The sequence below is a fragment of the Heliangelus exortis genome, chromosome 1 (genome assembly GCF_036169615.1).
Source record: "Heliangelus exortis chromosome 1, bHelExo1.hap1, whole genome shotgun sequence".
Taxonomy (NCBI): Eukaryota; Metazoa; Chordata; class Aves; order Apodiformes; family Trochilidae; genus Heliangelus; species Heliangelus exortis.
In genome coordinates this window covers 134,315,211-134,331,519 of record NC_092422.1, presented here as the reverse complement: position 1 = coordinate 134,331,519, position 16,309 = coordinate 134,315,211, and the positions used below count along the sequence as shown (strand labels likewise).

The 16,309-nt window shown below is 41.0% G+C and overlaps 1 protein-coding gene across 29 annotated transcripts in view; it reads left to right on the top strand.

Moving 5' to 3' along the window:
* The window catches only part of CACNA1C (calcium voltage-gated channel subunit alpha1 C), a 475,146-nt gene that overhangs the window by 395,150 nt on the left and 63,687 nt on the right, over window positions 1–16,309 (top strand). For all 29 annotated transcript variants that reach the window (XM_071767749.1, XM_071767851.1, XM_071767801.1 and 26 more), the window contains 6 exons: window positions 962–1,069; window positions 1,763–1,815; window positions 1,923–2,069; window positions 2,928–3,129; window positions 3,523–3,681; window positions 5,828–5,938. In XM_071767749.1, the coding sequence (XP_071623850.1) occupies window positions 962–1,069; window positions 1,763–1,815; window positions 1,923–2,069; window positions 2,928–3,129; window positions 3,523–3,681; window positions 5,828–5,938 (780 nt within the window). The remainder of the gene's footprint in view (window positions 1–961; window positions 1,070–1,762; window positions 1,816–1,922; window positions 2,070–2,927; window positions 3,130–3,522; window positions 3,682–5,827; window positions 5,939–16,309) is intronic.

Genomic DNA, 16,309 nt, shown 5'->3' with positions numbered 1-16,309 from the left:
GTGGCAGGGCCACCAAGAGCAGGTTGCCCAGGAGCATGCCCAGATGGCTTTTGAATATCTCCAAGATGGAAGACACCACAACTGCTCTGGACAAGCTGTTCCAGTGCTCAGTCACCCTCGTAAAAAAGCGTTTACCAGTGTTCAGATTAACCTTTTGCATTTCAGTTTGTGCCCATTGCCTCTTGTCCTGTCAGTGGGCACCACTGAAAAGAGCCTGGCTTTGTCTTCTTTGCACCCTCCCTTCAGGTATTTATATACATTGACAGGATTCCCTTGAGTCTTCTCTAGACTAAGCAGTCCCATTTTTCTCAGCCTTTCCTCATGGGATGGATGCTCCAGTCCTTTAATCATCTTTTTGGCCCTCTGCTGGACTCTCTTCAGTGTATCCATAGGTTTCTTGTATTGAGGAGCCCAGAACTGGACCAAGTATTCCAGGTGTGACCTCACTAGTGCTGGGTAGAGGGGAAGAGTTACCTCTCAACCTGCTGTATTTTGCATAGTGCAGCCCAGGAATAGCGTTTGCTGCCTTTTCAGCAAGAGCTCACGTTCAACTTAGATGTCTACCAGGATCCTTGGGTTTTTTTCTGCCAAGATGCTTTCCAGCTGGGTGGGCCAGCATTACCACTAAAGTTAAACTATGTAGTTTTCTAGGGTGATAAATGTGTTCACATAGCCTTGCTGTATACCATAAACTCCTTCCTGTCTACTGGTGGGTGTAAGTGCTGCTGGAAGTTTCAGAGAGCTGAGCTCTGGTATTTTCCTATCCCTTTCTGCCTGCTGCTAGGAGTACTGTGAGGAACATAACAAGGTTATGGTCTTTCACCTTTTCTGAGACATTACTTAATGGGCAATAGTTAAATGAAATTCTTTTAATTGTACTTTTAGTCTTGGGCTTCTCCTTTAGCCAGAGCAGCTCAAAGCAATCCTGGAAGTTATTTTTATTCCTATCTTTCGTTTGCAGCATGTGGTCCAGTGTGTGTTTGTCGCCATCCGAACCATTGGAAACATTGTGATTGTCACCACTTTGCTGCAGTTCATGTTTGCCTGCATTGGAGTTCAGTTGTTTAAGGTAAAACCATAGGGCTCATTCATTCATCCATTAAACTGAGCTGTATTCAGAAAGGGGAAGAAAAATAGCATAAAATAGCCTGAGAAAGGGGAGATGGAGTCTTCTGTGTGAAAGCCAAAACATTGTTACCAGTGTTACCTGCACTTCTGCTACCAGAAGTTCACCAAAATTGGACAAGGCATATTTAGAACTCCCACCCTTCACCTGTAATTGCAAGAAGTCGTCAGTAACATCAGTAGCTGCCTTCTTGCCTGAATAGGTTGTGGCATGACTGAGTGCGAAGAAAGCAAAGGGGGTATTTTTAAAGGACTGGTACTCTCAGGCTGCCTACCCCTCACCTTGTAGAAGAAAAGGCATGCCAGAGAATCATGGGAGGTTATTTATTCACTTCTTTATGTCTGATATTATTTCTTTGCCCTTCATCACCCTTTTGGCAGATTGTGTTCTACAGCACTCAGTGGTAGATAGACCTCAGGACAGAGACGTAAAAGTCCTGTACAAGCAGATGAAAGCCTGTGCTCTGAAATACCCAGATACAGGCGACTCCAGTCCAGTTTGTTCACATCTACTTGCATGTAAACACATGGATAATTTGTTAAGCAAGTAACAAATGCAGTCCCTTTGCTACATGTTGTGTCCCAACCCTTGCACTGTCAGGAAAGGAAGCTTCATTCCTCTTTCTTCCTTTTCAAGGGCAAGCTGTACAGCTGCACTGATAGCTCCAAACAGACAGAAGCAGAATGCAGGTGAGTTTAACCTTTCCCAGTTAGCTCCCTTCACTGGCCACCCACTCTCAGGGCCTCGTACTGGGAAGCACAGTTCTGCCATGTTCTCTCTCTGCCTTCATCCACAGAGGGTACTACATTACCTACAAGGATGGTGAGGTCAATCAGCCAATGATACAGCCCCGGAGCTGGGAGAACAGCAAGTTTGACTTCGACAACGTCTTGACTGCCATGATGGCCCTTTTCACTGTCTCAACCTTTGAGGGCTGGCCAGAGTGAGTGCTTCTTGGGCCAGTGCAACAGTAGTAATGTCCTCATTCATTTCAAAAGAGAAAGTTCAAATGCAGAGCATAGCTCTTCCCACTCTAAGTAAATAAGTCTAAAGTATTATCTGTAGCAATAGTAGCAGTAGTCATCATACTAGTATGTGTTTTGTGTTCCTATTATGTGTTTCTTTGGGCCTGCAGCAATTGCAGTGCACAGTTCTTAAAAAATTACTGTCAGTGGTAGAAGCTATAGCAATATTTGTTGCAAATATTATTTAAATAAATGGATATAAAATGCCCGTCAGGCACTTAACAGTATTGCTAGGTAGGTGTTGCAAGTTTCCTGAGGGAGCCAGCAGGGCAATATGAAACACAGCAGTGCTATCTCTGCAGTATGGACATGGGATGTCTGGCTGTGCTGTCTGTGCCACAGGGGTGAAGGGCTCTCACAACTCCACTCTGTCAGAGTGACATGGGTATGCAGAGTATCAGAGGACTGAACCTTTGTCAGTAGGTGATGCTAACAGCAATGTTAACAAATGTTAGTAATGCTGAGATCCTCTTTTCTCACAAAACTTTCCTCCCAACAACACAGACTTCTGCTAACTGAAGGGCATGCATTTATTTTAAATTGTAATTTTTCAACAGCAAAACCTCCTGAACATGTTCAACACGTAAAGTTATTAAGAGCTTTGTCTTCTCTTTTGGAAGAGTTTATGCTCTAAACGGTGCAAGCCTGTGCATCTCTGAGTGTTGTAATTTTGATAAAAGTGGAACAAAATCACAAAGTAAAACTTTATAGCATCACCTCTAAGGCTTCAAGGCAGTTGCAGATTTTCTCTGCATTTGGCTCCTGTTTGCTTTCAGGTTGCTGTATAGGTCCATTGATTCCCACATGGAGGATGTGGGACCCATCTATAATCACAGGGTTGAGATCTCCATCTTCTTTATTATCTACATCATCATCATTGCTTTCTTCATGATGAACATCTTCGTTGGTTTCGTCATCGTCACATTTCAGGAGCAAGGAGAACAAGAGTACAAGAACTGCGAGCTGGACAAAAACCAGGTATTTTACAACAACTTGTTGCCATTAAACACAGAACATACATTGAGAGTAAGCATTTTAGAGAGAAACAAATAAAATGAGGAACATGTGGAGATGGCCAAGATAAAACACTAAGCTGTCTTCACTGCCGTCTTTCAGGAGTCAGGTGAAAAATCTTGCTGTAAGATTTGCTCAAGGGACATTTACTTAAAAATTTGTGCTGTACCATTTGGATCACTGAGATTAGATGAGCATGCCAGCATTGTCTGGCCAAAATAAATGCACAGGGAACCCTTCCACAGGCAGAATATACACATTCAGATGAGGACGTAGAATAAAATTTTCCAAGCATTTTCATTTCAGTAAAAAACATGAATGGTTTTGATTTTTAAATCTACCCTCCCTCTTTCACAGCGCCAGTGTGTAGAATATGCCCTGAAGGCCCGGCCTCTGCGGAGATACATTCCTAAAAACCAGTACCAGTACAAAGTTTGGTATGTGGTCAACTCCACCTATTTTGAATACCTGATGTTCGTTCTGATCCTGCTGAACACCATCTGCCTGGCCATGCAAGTAAGTATGAAAGCACAAAACCTTACAGGTGGTGTATCATTAGACTTTGTTGAAGAACATGTAGAAATGGCTGAGATTGAGACCTATTTTCATATTCAGACCATGTATTGAGAGAGGGGGCAGGTACATGATAAAAAACATCTTACCATGTTCACTTCTGATGACATTTAGTTAAAATGAGGCCTCTTCCTCTCTTCCTTTTCCTGCTAGTATCTGACACTTGCAATAATTCTTTTTGTAACTCCTTAAAAACAGAGAACAGGGAAAAAACCAAAACATATACCTCACTAATCAATTCAGTGGCCAGTATAAGTAGTGACTTCTCAGTTCTGACTTATCTTCTCTGAAATGCAGGAATAAGCCTGGAACTGCCACTCACCTTAGATCTAAGAACCATAGAAACTGTCTAGAAAGAACCTGTAGATGCCATAATGTCTATCCCGTCACCTAAAGGTCAAAGCAGCTCTTCTTAAAGCATTTTCTGAGGGGTGCTTGCCTAGCTTGCTTCACTAATGATCCTGCTGATTGCCTTACTATCCATTGTACTGTGCATTTAGTCCCTTACCATGTCAAGTTTTTCCAGATATCTAAATACAACAAAGAAACATTGGCAGCTGGATCTACAAAAATAGCAGAGGTAGCAGATGTGCACGTGGAACAGCATTAAAGGGGAAGGAGTAAAAATATGTATTAAGAAGTGAGTTTACAAAAAAGAAGTCTTAGCTTCCCCTCAGTCAGGAAATGGGCCTTGTTTGTTCTCACTGCCTCCTGTCCAATCTCACCAGATTTCTTGAACCCCAACCCCTAACTTGTCTTCCTCTGGTCCAGCTCCTTCCCATCCCCATTGAAAATGCTTCCTCTGCTGTCTTGCCTAAGGTATCAGCAAAGGAGGGAGGGAATATGAGCTCTGCTCTCAGCTTCAGTATCTACTGCCCTGCTGTCATGAAGCAATAGAGAAGGACTGCTGTGTTTACTCTGAAGCTTTGAAACACACTCAGTGGCCATGGTACAAGCCCAGGGCAGGTAGAGCTAGAAGGTGTAAGATGTTTGTGAGCCCCCAGGCAGCACAGCATCTCTGGAAATTAGAGTAAGCTTTTGTCCAGCTTGAGAAAAGTACAGTTTCAGTTTTTCAAAGTACTGTGGCCAGATTTCATCAAGCAATATGAGGGACAGCAAATGCAAAAGCCATGTTGCAGTAAAATTCCAAGTTTTTACAAGCAGTCTTGCAGATACTAGAGTCCTTCAAGGAAAATTTTACAAGGTTTTTGAAAACACCTCAACAAAATATTTTTCTCTGGTCTGGCTTTTCACTGCAGCTTAATTGTTTTAACTGAAATTCCTTTAAATAAGTCTCCCTGATCTAATGCAGACTATTAAGATTGATCCCCATTTGTTAAAGTTTATCAAAGTTAAGCAACAACGAATGGGGTCTTATGACATGAACTGGAAGATTACCTTAGATTAAGACAGTGCAACCAGTCTCAAGTATAATGATCTGGAAATAGGGATATGAAAAGTGAGATGGCAATATTCGCAGAAGACACGATTTCAATTAATCAATAGAAGACAGAGAGTAACTTCATAAGATCTTAATAAAGTTAAGTGAATAAGCAGCATGATTGCAAATTTAATTCAGAGTTGACAAATACAAGATAATGTATATTGGAAAGATATGATTTGAGCTGCTCATGTACTTTGTAGTATTTTGAATTAAGTGTAATTTCTTGGGGAATGGTTTGGTATCAATTACGAACAGTTCAGTGAAACCCCTGTTCACCGTGCAGCAGTAATCCAAGTGTTATGGATGGGTGAGATAACAAACACAATTGGAAACTGCCTGGTACCGTTATGCGTATTTATAATGAGCCCTCACCCAGAATGATAAGTGTGATTTTGGTTACCCTCACTCAAAGAGAGGCTTTTAAAAAGATAGGAGATCCAAAGTCAGGTGGCACAAATGACTAGAGGTATGGAAATGCTTATGTGTGAAGCAAGATGGGAATTCTAAATTGGAAAAAAAAAATTTGAGCATGGTGTAGTTTACTGTAGAGAACCTTATCTGAAAGGGAAATTAGCAGGACCCTGTGGATTCCTAACTAGTTGATGTGTTGGTTCCTGATGCTGCTGCCATGACACTATTTTTCAGCACTACGGTCAGAGCTGCATGTTCAAGGAAGCCATGAACATCCTCAACATGCTCTTCACTGGGCTCTTTACTGTTGAGATGGTCCTGAAGTTAATCGCCTTCAAACCCAAGGTAGGTGCTGTAGGCATAGAGTTTCCTGGCCTCTGTGTGTGTGTGCGTGTGTGCGGGGCAGCTGTGAGGAGAAGGAGGAGGTGAAACTTTCTGATCTATTACCCCACCATTAACTGAGCTGGACAGTTGCTCTCTGGATTGGAGTCTCATACATATGTAACAATTTTTTCACTGGAGAGTAGACACATTATGAAAAAAAAAACCAAAGAAGCAACACCTTTTCATAGAAAAGTTTCCTAGTTCTCTGTTTTCACTAAGCTTGATAGTGACACAATGTTAACACTATGATGTTTTCCATTCTGAATGCTATTCGAATGCTCGCTCTGACTTTACTTAAATTAATTATAAATAGCATCCATGATTAGTCTCCTGGCCCAAGTGAAGTTAATCAAGTATGCCTTATTTTGAGTTATGAGCTTTGGAAAAAGACGTTTCTTCGGGGAGGCCTACATCTCAATGGCAGTTTGTATTACTTTAGTTTTGAATTTAAGACTTCACTGACAATATTCAGTACTCCAGCAGGTCCTGTCTGAGAGTGTAGTCCTGTCCATCAGGCTGCGGCATTTTGCTAGTATAGCTGCAACATGCAGTACAATTATAAACTACAAGATCATCCAACTAAGCTGGCACATTTGATGCAGGACAAGGGCAAAGATTCTGACCTCACATAATTTAAGGTTACATAAAGCTTTCTTCCTTGGGATTTAAATTCAGGAATGGAATCCTGACACTTAAACACAGGTACCTCATGCCACTTCATATCTTCAATAATACCTTGATACATGGGGTTGTACCTTGAAGAATACTTTGATACATTGGGGTAAGCAAATACTGTCAGAAGCATCAGTTATGACATTGGTAAAGATGAGAACAATCACGTCTGACAGTAGTGTTTGTCCTTCATGTTAAATTTTTAGGGGACCAGTGAAGTTAAGAGCTCCTCCTAGCTCAAACCTAACACTTTCCTCATCCTCAGGTCAGAAACTTCGCTCTACTGAGTTCGATCTTACTTTTTCATGTGTTAACTTTAAACCCAAAAAGTCTCTATCTTCTTCTTCCACACTTGCTAGGACTTCTTCCTGGGAGAGTAACAATTTTAGGATCATCTTGTGCTGTTTGAGTAAAGGACTGGTGTTTTTTTTTTCTTTTTTCTTTTTTTTTTTTTAATTTTTTGAGTGTGTGAGATTCCAACCACTGTCTTGGGAAATTTCAAGGTATCATCATCTCTTTCAAAAGGGATTGTAATTTCATAAGGGAAGTACCTTTGACTTTTGAGATTTTGCCATGCCTATTAGCAAGTAAGTCTTCTGGCATATTATCTGCACATATTATGCCAAGAAATGTATCTCACAGGCTTTGCAATGTTCTTCTGATTTTATGGTTCTGCTTTACAGGAGATTGTTAACTTTGAGACAGATGATGTTCTCAGAAGTTGTTTTGAGCATGTAGGGGAAAAGTTATATCAGTTCAAATATTAAGCTCTCAGAGAAAGCCTTAGCTGACATGGTTGCCTCCAGCAGTAATGAACTGGACTTGATGATACTGGGGGTCCTTTCTTCTTCCTAAGTCTTATTTTTCTGTTCTGTGTTCAATTTCAAGTTTTGCTGTGCAACAAAGCATTAAACAAAATCAACTGAAGGTAAACTTTTATCCTCTGGGTAGAAAACATTGAAACAGATTGCCTAAAGAGCTTGTAGAATCTCCATAAATTGACATTTCAAGACAAAGTTAGTGGAAACTTCCATTAGGAACAGTTTAGGAATGTGTGATCTGCCTTTGGACAGGGGAATAGTGTAGACCATCTCATGAGGTCTCCCTTGGACCAGTCTTCAATGATTCTGTAATTAACAAAGTAAATCTCCAGCTACTACACTATAGTAAAAGAAGATTTCATTGTGACTAGAAGAGCAGAGTATTAATAAAGTCTTCTCAATTAAGGATCAGACCTCAAGGATGGTCCTGCCCATCCTGAAAGAACAGCGAGCAAAAAGAATAAATCTGTTTCAAGTCCTGGTCTGGCCGGTATGCCAAAAATAGTATGAACTTTAAAACTGCTATTTTAGTCTAATACCTTCAGGAGCATAAGCAATGTTCTTAAAAATGGAACCACAGGACATACAGGGAAGAAAACCAGGAACAAACATGTGAAAACAACAACTAAAGCAAAGCAAAAAAAAACTTGCTTCCAGCAGCATCTTCACGCTGTATTATGTTGAGTACCAGCCAGTGACTCAAGTTTGGAAACATCAAAATTCCTTGCATAACTTGCCATTGTCTGCTCAGTACAAGGATCTGGCCTTCATTCCTTGCTCTTTATAGACTCAACCTGGTCTTCAAAGAAGGAAACCTCCTCTCTCAGATTACTCTTTGGAATGGTATGGACCAACACGTGGGAGCACAACCTGCTCCTCCTAAAGTTGCACATTGGGGTTGAAGCTGAATTTGCCTGGAATAGCTTCTGATGTGGGACTCTCTCCAGCATAGAGAAAGCTGTTACATCAGCTCTCTGTCTGGCCAGATCTCATGTCCCCTGATCATGCAATGCAAATTGCACATTTCAGATGGAGGTTGTCCCCAGGAACACCAGCTGAAAATGTCCAGAAAAGTTTTATTGTCACCCATGTGAAAATCACTACAACACAGCCACCATCCTCACCCCTCTAACCAGTCAAGGTACTCAGACAAATCAATGAGATGCTAGGTTATATTAGTGTTTCCCAGATGTGAAATGGCAAGCTTAAATGCTCGTGAGATCTCTGTGAAGACAGATTTGGCTGCCATTTCCAGAGCGATAAAATACAAATCAGCATTTGTTTAAGCTGTTTTATCTCATATTGAATTTGGGCCCAAATACTGCTCTTTCCTATCTGAAGAGTAGCCTAAAATGAGGGAGCTGTAAGCTTTATGACTGACAACAAGAAATCAGGAAACCTGGGTAGCTGAAGGCGTTGTGTCCTTGGCTTTGGAACAAGTCTCAGAAGAATGTGGCAGAGCAGAACTGAAGCTGGCAAAACTCAGTCCATTTTCTCCAAATTTGCGGTGCAGTGAATTCTGCAGCTAACCTTCAGCTGCCCCAAGCAGCACAGTGACTGAATTTAACTCTGAAGGAGCCACCACGGAGCTCTGCCTTGCTTCCTAAAGGCACCTTGGAATGAGCGGTCTGCAGCAGCAACAGAAGATTGCAGTTTTCTCCATCTGTGCAAGACAGAACAAGCTACTGTTTATTTGAACTTCTACCAGAGAGGCTTGCTAAGGGAACTGGGACAGATCTCTGAGGTACTCAGAGCTGCTATCGCCCTAGCTTCTTATAGAAGTCACCACAGGGAAGTGCCCTTGAAGCACAGCTTTGGGGGAAGCCTTAATATGCAGAGTTCCAGCTGCAGGCAGCCGTGTGGAAATCACTACTGTAGAGAGTATTGCAATGCATTACAGTGCTACCCATGCATTACATGCGTGACAACAAAAAGGGTGGATTTTTTACTGCATCCAGTTTTTATTTCTTCACTCCCAGTCTGTGAAGAGACATGTCCCTCTTACTGCCAAAGGTGGGAAAAAAAGGTGGGTCAGTTGCACAGACTTTAAGTGGGATCACATCTAAGCCTGACTGCAAAATATCAGCATGGATAAACCAACTGTGCAATCAGTTCTTGTGGTAAGAGCACAGATTTACTCATTGAGAAGCTGACTGTAGCAATAAGGATCCAAATCTGAGTCAGGGCTCATCTCCTAACACTTACAAAAAAGTATGTGAAGGGGGTAGAAATGCAAGTGCTTTCCTAACCAAACATGCTGTTACTGTTGAAATTGCTTCCTCTAGTCAGAAAGTCCCTCTGATACCTATTCTTTTTATTAGCCATCTGTGAACAGAGTCTTGGTTTGTTTAGTCTCCAAGGAGTCTACAGAGAGGTGAGATGCTGGAGCAGCTGCTGCTGGTACAGAGTGGGCACACCAGGCAGGGTCAGGGGCAGCCTCTGAGAGCCCCCCTGTTTCTGTCAGGCACATTTGCTGAAAGAGATAAAGAGTTCTTCCAGGGGGTTTTTTTGCATGATAAATATAAGCAGTATGTAAGACTGCTCATCCATGTCTGATGAAGTCTTGACAGGAGGATGTGCTAACAATGAGCAAGAGAGATTTGGGATGATTAGGTCTGCTAATAAAGAAAATATCCACTACATGCCCTGCATCTCCTTACAGAGCATTAATGTGCTGCTCTGAAGCGAAACTCTCAAATGAACCTGAGTGTTTGTCTTGGCTGACACTTATAATCTGATCCAAGACTGGTTACTTCAAAGGAGACAGACAGTCTAAAAGTAATACTGTTGAGCCAAAGCCTTTTGCCACTTTGTTATTCTAACTTCATAAATTCTATGGCCAGTCTGGCCAGCTGTTGTCCGGTTTCTATATAGAGCAAGCTGCTGCTTCTTCATGCTTTTTCCAGAGAAAACTGCTAAAGGGAATGAGAGGTGCTGTGCTGTCTGAGTTGATCACAGCCCTTAGCTTCTTAAGAAATCCCCACAATCATCAGTCCATGAAGAACCAGCTGCTCTACAAAACTTTATCTTTTCAACTGAATGACAACAAGTTAGAATTCCTATTCATATGAAGCTGTGCCATCTATCCATGCATGTGCAAATATCAGGATGAATATGGCTCCAGAAATTTCAGATTTTTCTAGCTTCCTAGAATGGCTCTTTTACTAATGAATCACATCTACTTTTTTTTTTCAGACAACATTTCATCTATCCCCTTATTACCTACAGCAGGACTAGTAATCTGAGCACTGTAAATTTTCTGCTGCTGTTCCTCAAATCTCAGACTAGGGAAGATGTACCAGTGGAACAACTCCCATGCATAAAGCATGACACATGTTAATATATTTTGTCAAATCCAGGGCTCTATGGGGAAAGGGAATCTTGGAGATTTCCTCTGTGGAATTGTGACTATCAGAAAGACTACAGATCACAAGTCTATTCTATTTACCAGACACTGTCAGCACCTTTCTTCCCTGGGTGTTTATAGATGATACTTGTAAAGCAGCCTGTAACAACGCCATCTGTCCTGCCTCAGATAGTTAGTTCAGTCCCTTATTTATCACTGCTACATTACTGTTAATTCTTGCTATTCTTCAATGTCATTTTCATGCAGCAGAGTTCAGGCTTCCAGACAAGTTTCACATTCAGCACAAAGCCTAGAATCCCACATGACCCCAGGAAGAGCAATGACCCTGTGAGTACTAGAAGTCATGAGTGTTGCCCAGGGTTATTTCTTAGTCTCCATTCAGTGATGGATCTACCTGTCCTCAGTGTTTCTTTCTCCTCTGATGTATTTGTCCTTCCTTATTGCTCTTTAAGCTCCTCTCAGTCAGAATTTATCATGCATTTGATGCACTGATACATCTTCTCCAACTGGCAAAATGACTCATCTGTTTTTGTTCCCATATTACTACTCAATTTCTCGTACATTTATAAGCCTATAAACAGGTCTTTGAGCAGTCTCTCCTAAAATCACACTGACTGCTTCATACTACTTGCATTCTTCTTTCTCACCATAACCATAATCTGTCATTCCTTGCCCAGAATAGAGGCTACACCATTTTCAAAACCAACAGAAATTTATATCCAATCTATTCCCTTGCACTACAGAAACCAGGTTGGCTAATCTTGGAAATTTAATGCTTTTCATACTTCTCCATCTCAGAAACTTTAGAAATACTCATACAGCTTAGGATGCTGCCTTGGGATCATTCATCACAGTGTTTTATCTCTCCAGCTTATATGGAGGAAGCAAAGACATTCAGCACCGATACAAAAACATCAGGAAAACTGTTAGCACTTGAGTGGTCTTTTGCTCAGCACTGAAAAACACTTCAGGCCCATCCCAGAGACATAGGAATCATATTTAGGTAAAATTCACATGGTCTGAGATGCAGTATGATGGTATAAATTAGTAGGTCAGGTGGTTTAAATGTGTAAGTGCAGGCAGCTGCCTCCTTCTCATGGAGTTTAGCCAAACAATTCTGGTTGTCAAAAGACTTTGCAGATTTTCTCTGCTGGTTTTGGCAGGTTCTTAACCTAAGTAGTCATCTTATTGTTTCTTCTTTTAAGCTTCAGTATTACCCTTTCTGTTTTGGAGGGACAGCATCTAGACGTGGAGTATTTGCTGACTGAAGTCATTTACCCTGTGTAATAGGAAGGGCAGTATCTAACCACTACCCTGCCTTTGGGTGGAACAAGTGTTTTGTCCTGGTTTGGAATTTTCAGAAGACTTTTCAATACATTCAAACTTCACCCAGGAAAAAAAATCATGTGAAAAAGGAAAGAACTTCTGAGGGAACATACTGATGCATTCTGGACCAGGGTTGAGATTAATCCACAGAACCAGGAATGTACATTGCACCCAACTTTATTGCAAATTATTCTGATGAGACAGTACAGAGGGAGGGTATGTGGCTGAGATACTGATGTGTTTGGACATGGAGACCTGGGATGTCTGCCAGGGAACTTCAATAAAATATAGGAGCATAAAAAAGGCTCAGGGGTTTTGAAAATACACTAGAAAAGGGAAAAAAATCTTAACCTCCCATTAATCACTCTTCTGCTTTTTCTTTACTATGATTACCTGTCTGCCAAGAGTTTCATGCATATTATATAGCAATGCATGTCATGTGGAGATTTGACCATATGGTCTTTCATGTCCACAGGTCTGGGAGGAAGAATGAGCCTCTTTTCTAAGCCCTTTCTACAAAAGTAAATACTAGAAATTCTGTGTGTCAGAGCAGCATGTTGAGGTGACTTTGATGTGAATAAATACTTAGGACATTTATTCAGAACATAGATGATCATGTCATCCCAATCCTTCATACCTCACAGTAGGCTGGAACAGAGGGTCATCAAGTAGACTTGCTCCTGGATGCTGCTTGCTTGACAGTTTCTATCTGCCAGTAGTTCCAGGAGAAAGGAGAGAAAAAAAAAGGCTAGGAAAGTAACTGGGCCTCTTGTGCCACAACATTCTCACAGCAGCTCTGCGCTGAGATTTCTCACAGAACATGCAAGTGCACCCCACCAGTAATGGGCCAAAACAGCTGTTTGCATTATTCCAGGCCTTAAAACAAAACTACTGAGGAGTAGAAAGAAAGAACTACATCCTGGTGTTTTAGAGTGTTTGCTCATCAAGTTAAACAGTATACCTGATGTAACTGTAGAGCCTCAAACTATAAATCCTTCAGTTAATACAGAAAAAGTAAATTTGCTACAGAACATTAAAGATGAGCTTGATTTAGCAACAATTTCTAGAAGTGAGGAATCAGCAAGCAAATAGTTGCCTTCTCTGTCACATTAGAGTACAGGGAATCCTCTCTGATACTTCCAGATTTCACTGAGTTCCTTACCAGTTCCTGTGCATGTGTAGGAGGCAAAGTCTGGCCATTCCCAACACTTTGAAGGAGAATAAAGTAGTGCCAGACTAAAGCTTTTCTATTGTGCATATGCTCATATTTTGAGATGGCATAGGCGTGACTCCACCTAAACAAGTCATGCAGTGTGAAAAACACTTAGTAGGTGAATGTAACAGAAGAAACTAAATAGATGATGAGACATGGAGTTTTGCAGTATATCCTAGCTCCTACTTCTGGTTGAATCTGGGTCAGGAAAAAAATCAGTCTTCCTTCTGAGCAATGTGGTTAACATCCTATATGAATTACATTGGTCTATTTCATGTTTCATTGTGGAAAACATGTTGAGGAAGGGCATGAGCAGAGCAGATCTCAGTTGGTTTCTCTGTTGGGGCCCCCAAAGAAGAGGCCAAGAATGCAGTGTGTATACAGAACAAACCTTTCCTCTTTCCTTTCATGTTATGGTGGAAGCAATTGGTGAGGGGCTAAAAGGCTGTTTGATCTGCTGCTTCCCTTGTTACATTATTTTTTTTAATGCAGGATGTTCTTCCTGCAGGATGAGGCCAGCGACTTTCTTCTCACAAGTAGATCCTCTAACTACTATATAGAATGTGTGAAATTTCTAACACTGATCAGCCAGAGCTATGCAATTCTCCAGCTTTCTGAAGGATCAGTGAGAATTTAGCAGGCAGAAAACAACTGTTAAAGAAGCTGTATAAAAACCTCAATGAGAGGGGACCATTTTCTTCACAGCAAACATACCAGGAGAATTTGCATATTGCTGCAACATTGTGACAGATTTATTTTCAGTCTGGCACTTGGGGGTTTTAATGTCATTATAAATGATCAAAAATAATTATATGACTGCACAATGCAGCAGTGTGGGAAGTAGTGTATTAGCTATTACACTTAATTATTTAATATGAAAAATTATTCACACAGTGTTAAAAGCCCAGTGGGATGGTGAACTGGGGTCTCGTTCACAACAGCATCAACAGCGTCAGCAACAGCATGTAAAGGGAACAGTTCCAGGGAAAAGTGGCTTGCTCTTACTCTCAGAAGAAAATTCCCAACCCTCTGTCACTTCATACGAGGTTGTTTTAAAGGCCTGAAAGTTCTAAGAGATGTGAATCTTCTCTTTATGTAAGAATGATACCAGATAACAGACCTTGATACAGCCCCTGTCAAGAATATCTCGTCATGTTAGGAAGTGGCATTTGCACTGACAGATGATCACATGGCTGTGATCAAAGAGTTTATTTCTCTTCCCTGTCATGCTTCTGGCTTTTTTAGAACCTTGAAAACCTTAGTTTTCTACATTTTGGCTTCCCCAAATGTAAAATGAGAGTAACCATCCCCTTTTGGAAAGTTATGATTGGTGGATTAAATGAAACTAAACATTATTTTATTAACTACTCTAATCTATAGAAAATAAATTCTTTTATGATAATGGAGACAACTTACAAAATAATAAACTACTCAAACCTATTGCTCATTCCTACTGGCCTATTTGTAGAAGATTTTGCCTTTCTTCCAGTGAACATTCACTCTCCAGTCATCAAACATGTCAGAGCAGTCCTTAGCCTTTTCCAATGGTGAATAGAGAGACAGGCAAACTATTCCAAGTCCAGCCCTGTATTCAGGATGCTTCTCCACATGTTACTTGCCACAATTTTGTCTTCCCACAGCAATAAGTGGCTCTTCACCCTGGAAGATGTGTCACTTCTGCACTTAAAGGTTGAGTGTTACTTATTTTTAGTCATCCTCCCCTTGGCTGAGATGTCAGTCCAACTTCAGCAGACTATCTTAAACAGCAAACCCATCCTTTTGCTCTTTTTATAAGACTGTTTCATGTTGCTGGTTTGTTTTATTGCCTTCAAGAGTTATTTGTTGGCCACCATCAAGACCTGCTTTTTGTAGACCTTGCAGTCTTTGAGCATTTACTGCTTCTTCCTAACAGAATTTGACAGCAAAATCCTCACAGACTGCATTTTGTGATAAAGGATCTGTTCAGATATAGTAAGCCATCACATTCACTTTTCGGTCGTTTCAGTAAGACTGGTGTTGATTTTGTTTCTCTTTGCTGAGAACAAGTCTGGTTTCTGACTGCAAAGCAACAAATGTTAAATGATCTCAATGTAGTCACTGTTCATGAAGGAAAGGGCCCAGCTCCTCAAAGGGTGTCACCGTGCTACAACACACCTGTAGGAAAGTCATGAATTTGTGTCTTATTTTTCTAGGTGGACAGCAGAATTTATAAGAGAGCTTTCTGTTACTCTGCCTCCATTTTCATATATTGATGTCAAGGAGGCCTTAGGCATTACTGTTCTGAGACATTACTCACCTTCTCTTCAGAGGCAGCTAAGAGTAACCCAGGTCCAAATTCCATCAGGGTTGTATTACCCAGTTTCAGCATGTTTTACTGCTATAATTTCCTTAAGCCTTTTCATCATGCTGCCTTGAAATATATCCTTTGCCAGCTCTGAAGATGCTTTCACAGTAACTGTTTCCATATTGCTTTTTCTTCATCAGACCTGGGACCATAACACTGCACTTCAAGCCTCCCACGTGGCTGAGTGTTTATCTACTACTGGCCACTTTACAGTAAATGGAAAACAGAAATATGTAAAATAATTGTACTACCCTGTAGGTAGGCATGGAGAAGCTCATGGGACCATCTAGAAAATACAATTCTGTTCGAATTAAATGGGCTGCAAGTTCTGGAAATGGGGAATTCCCAGTTCACAGGACAGGCATAATTAAGACTTTTCCAATCCAATCATTTCTCTCCAACTTTGTCAACTATCAGCAGGTGTGGAGAGCATAAAATAGGTCTGCTGTGACACAAGCGATTATTTAGTTTCAGCCTGCATAGATGTTTTTTAAATGATGGCCTGGGGAGCTTGGTTCAAGCAGCATGTGGTTGGTTGGTTTGGGTTTTTTTGTTGTTTTTTTTTTTTTGATTGCTTCCTGTGGCAGAA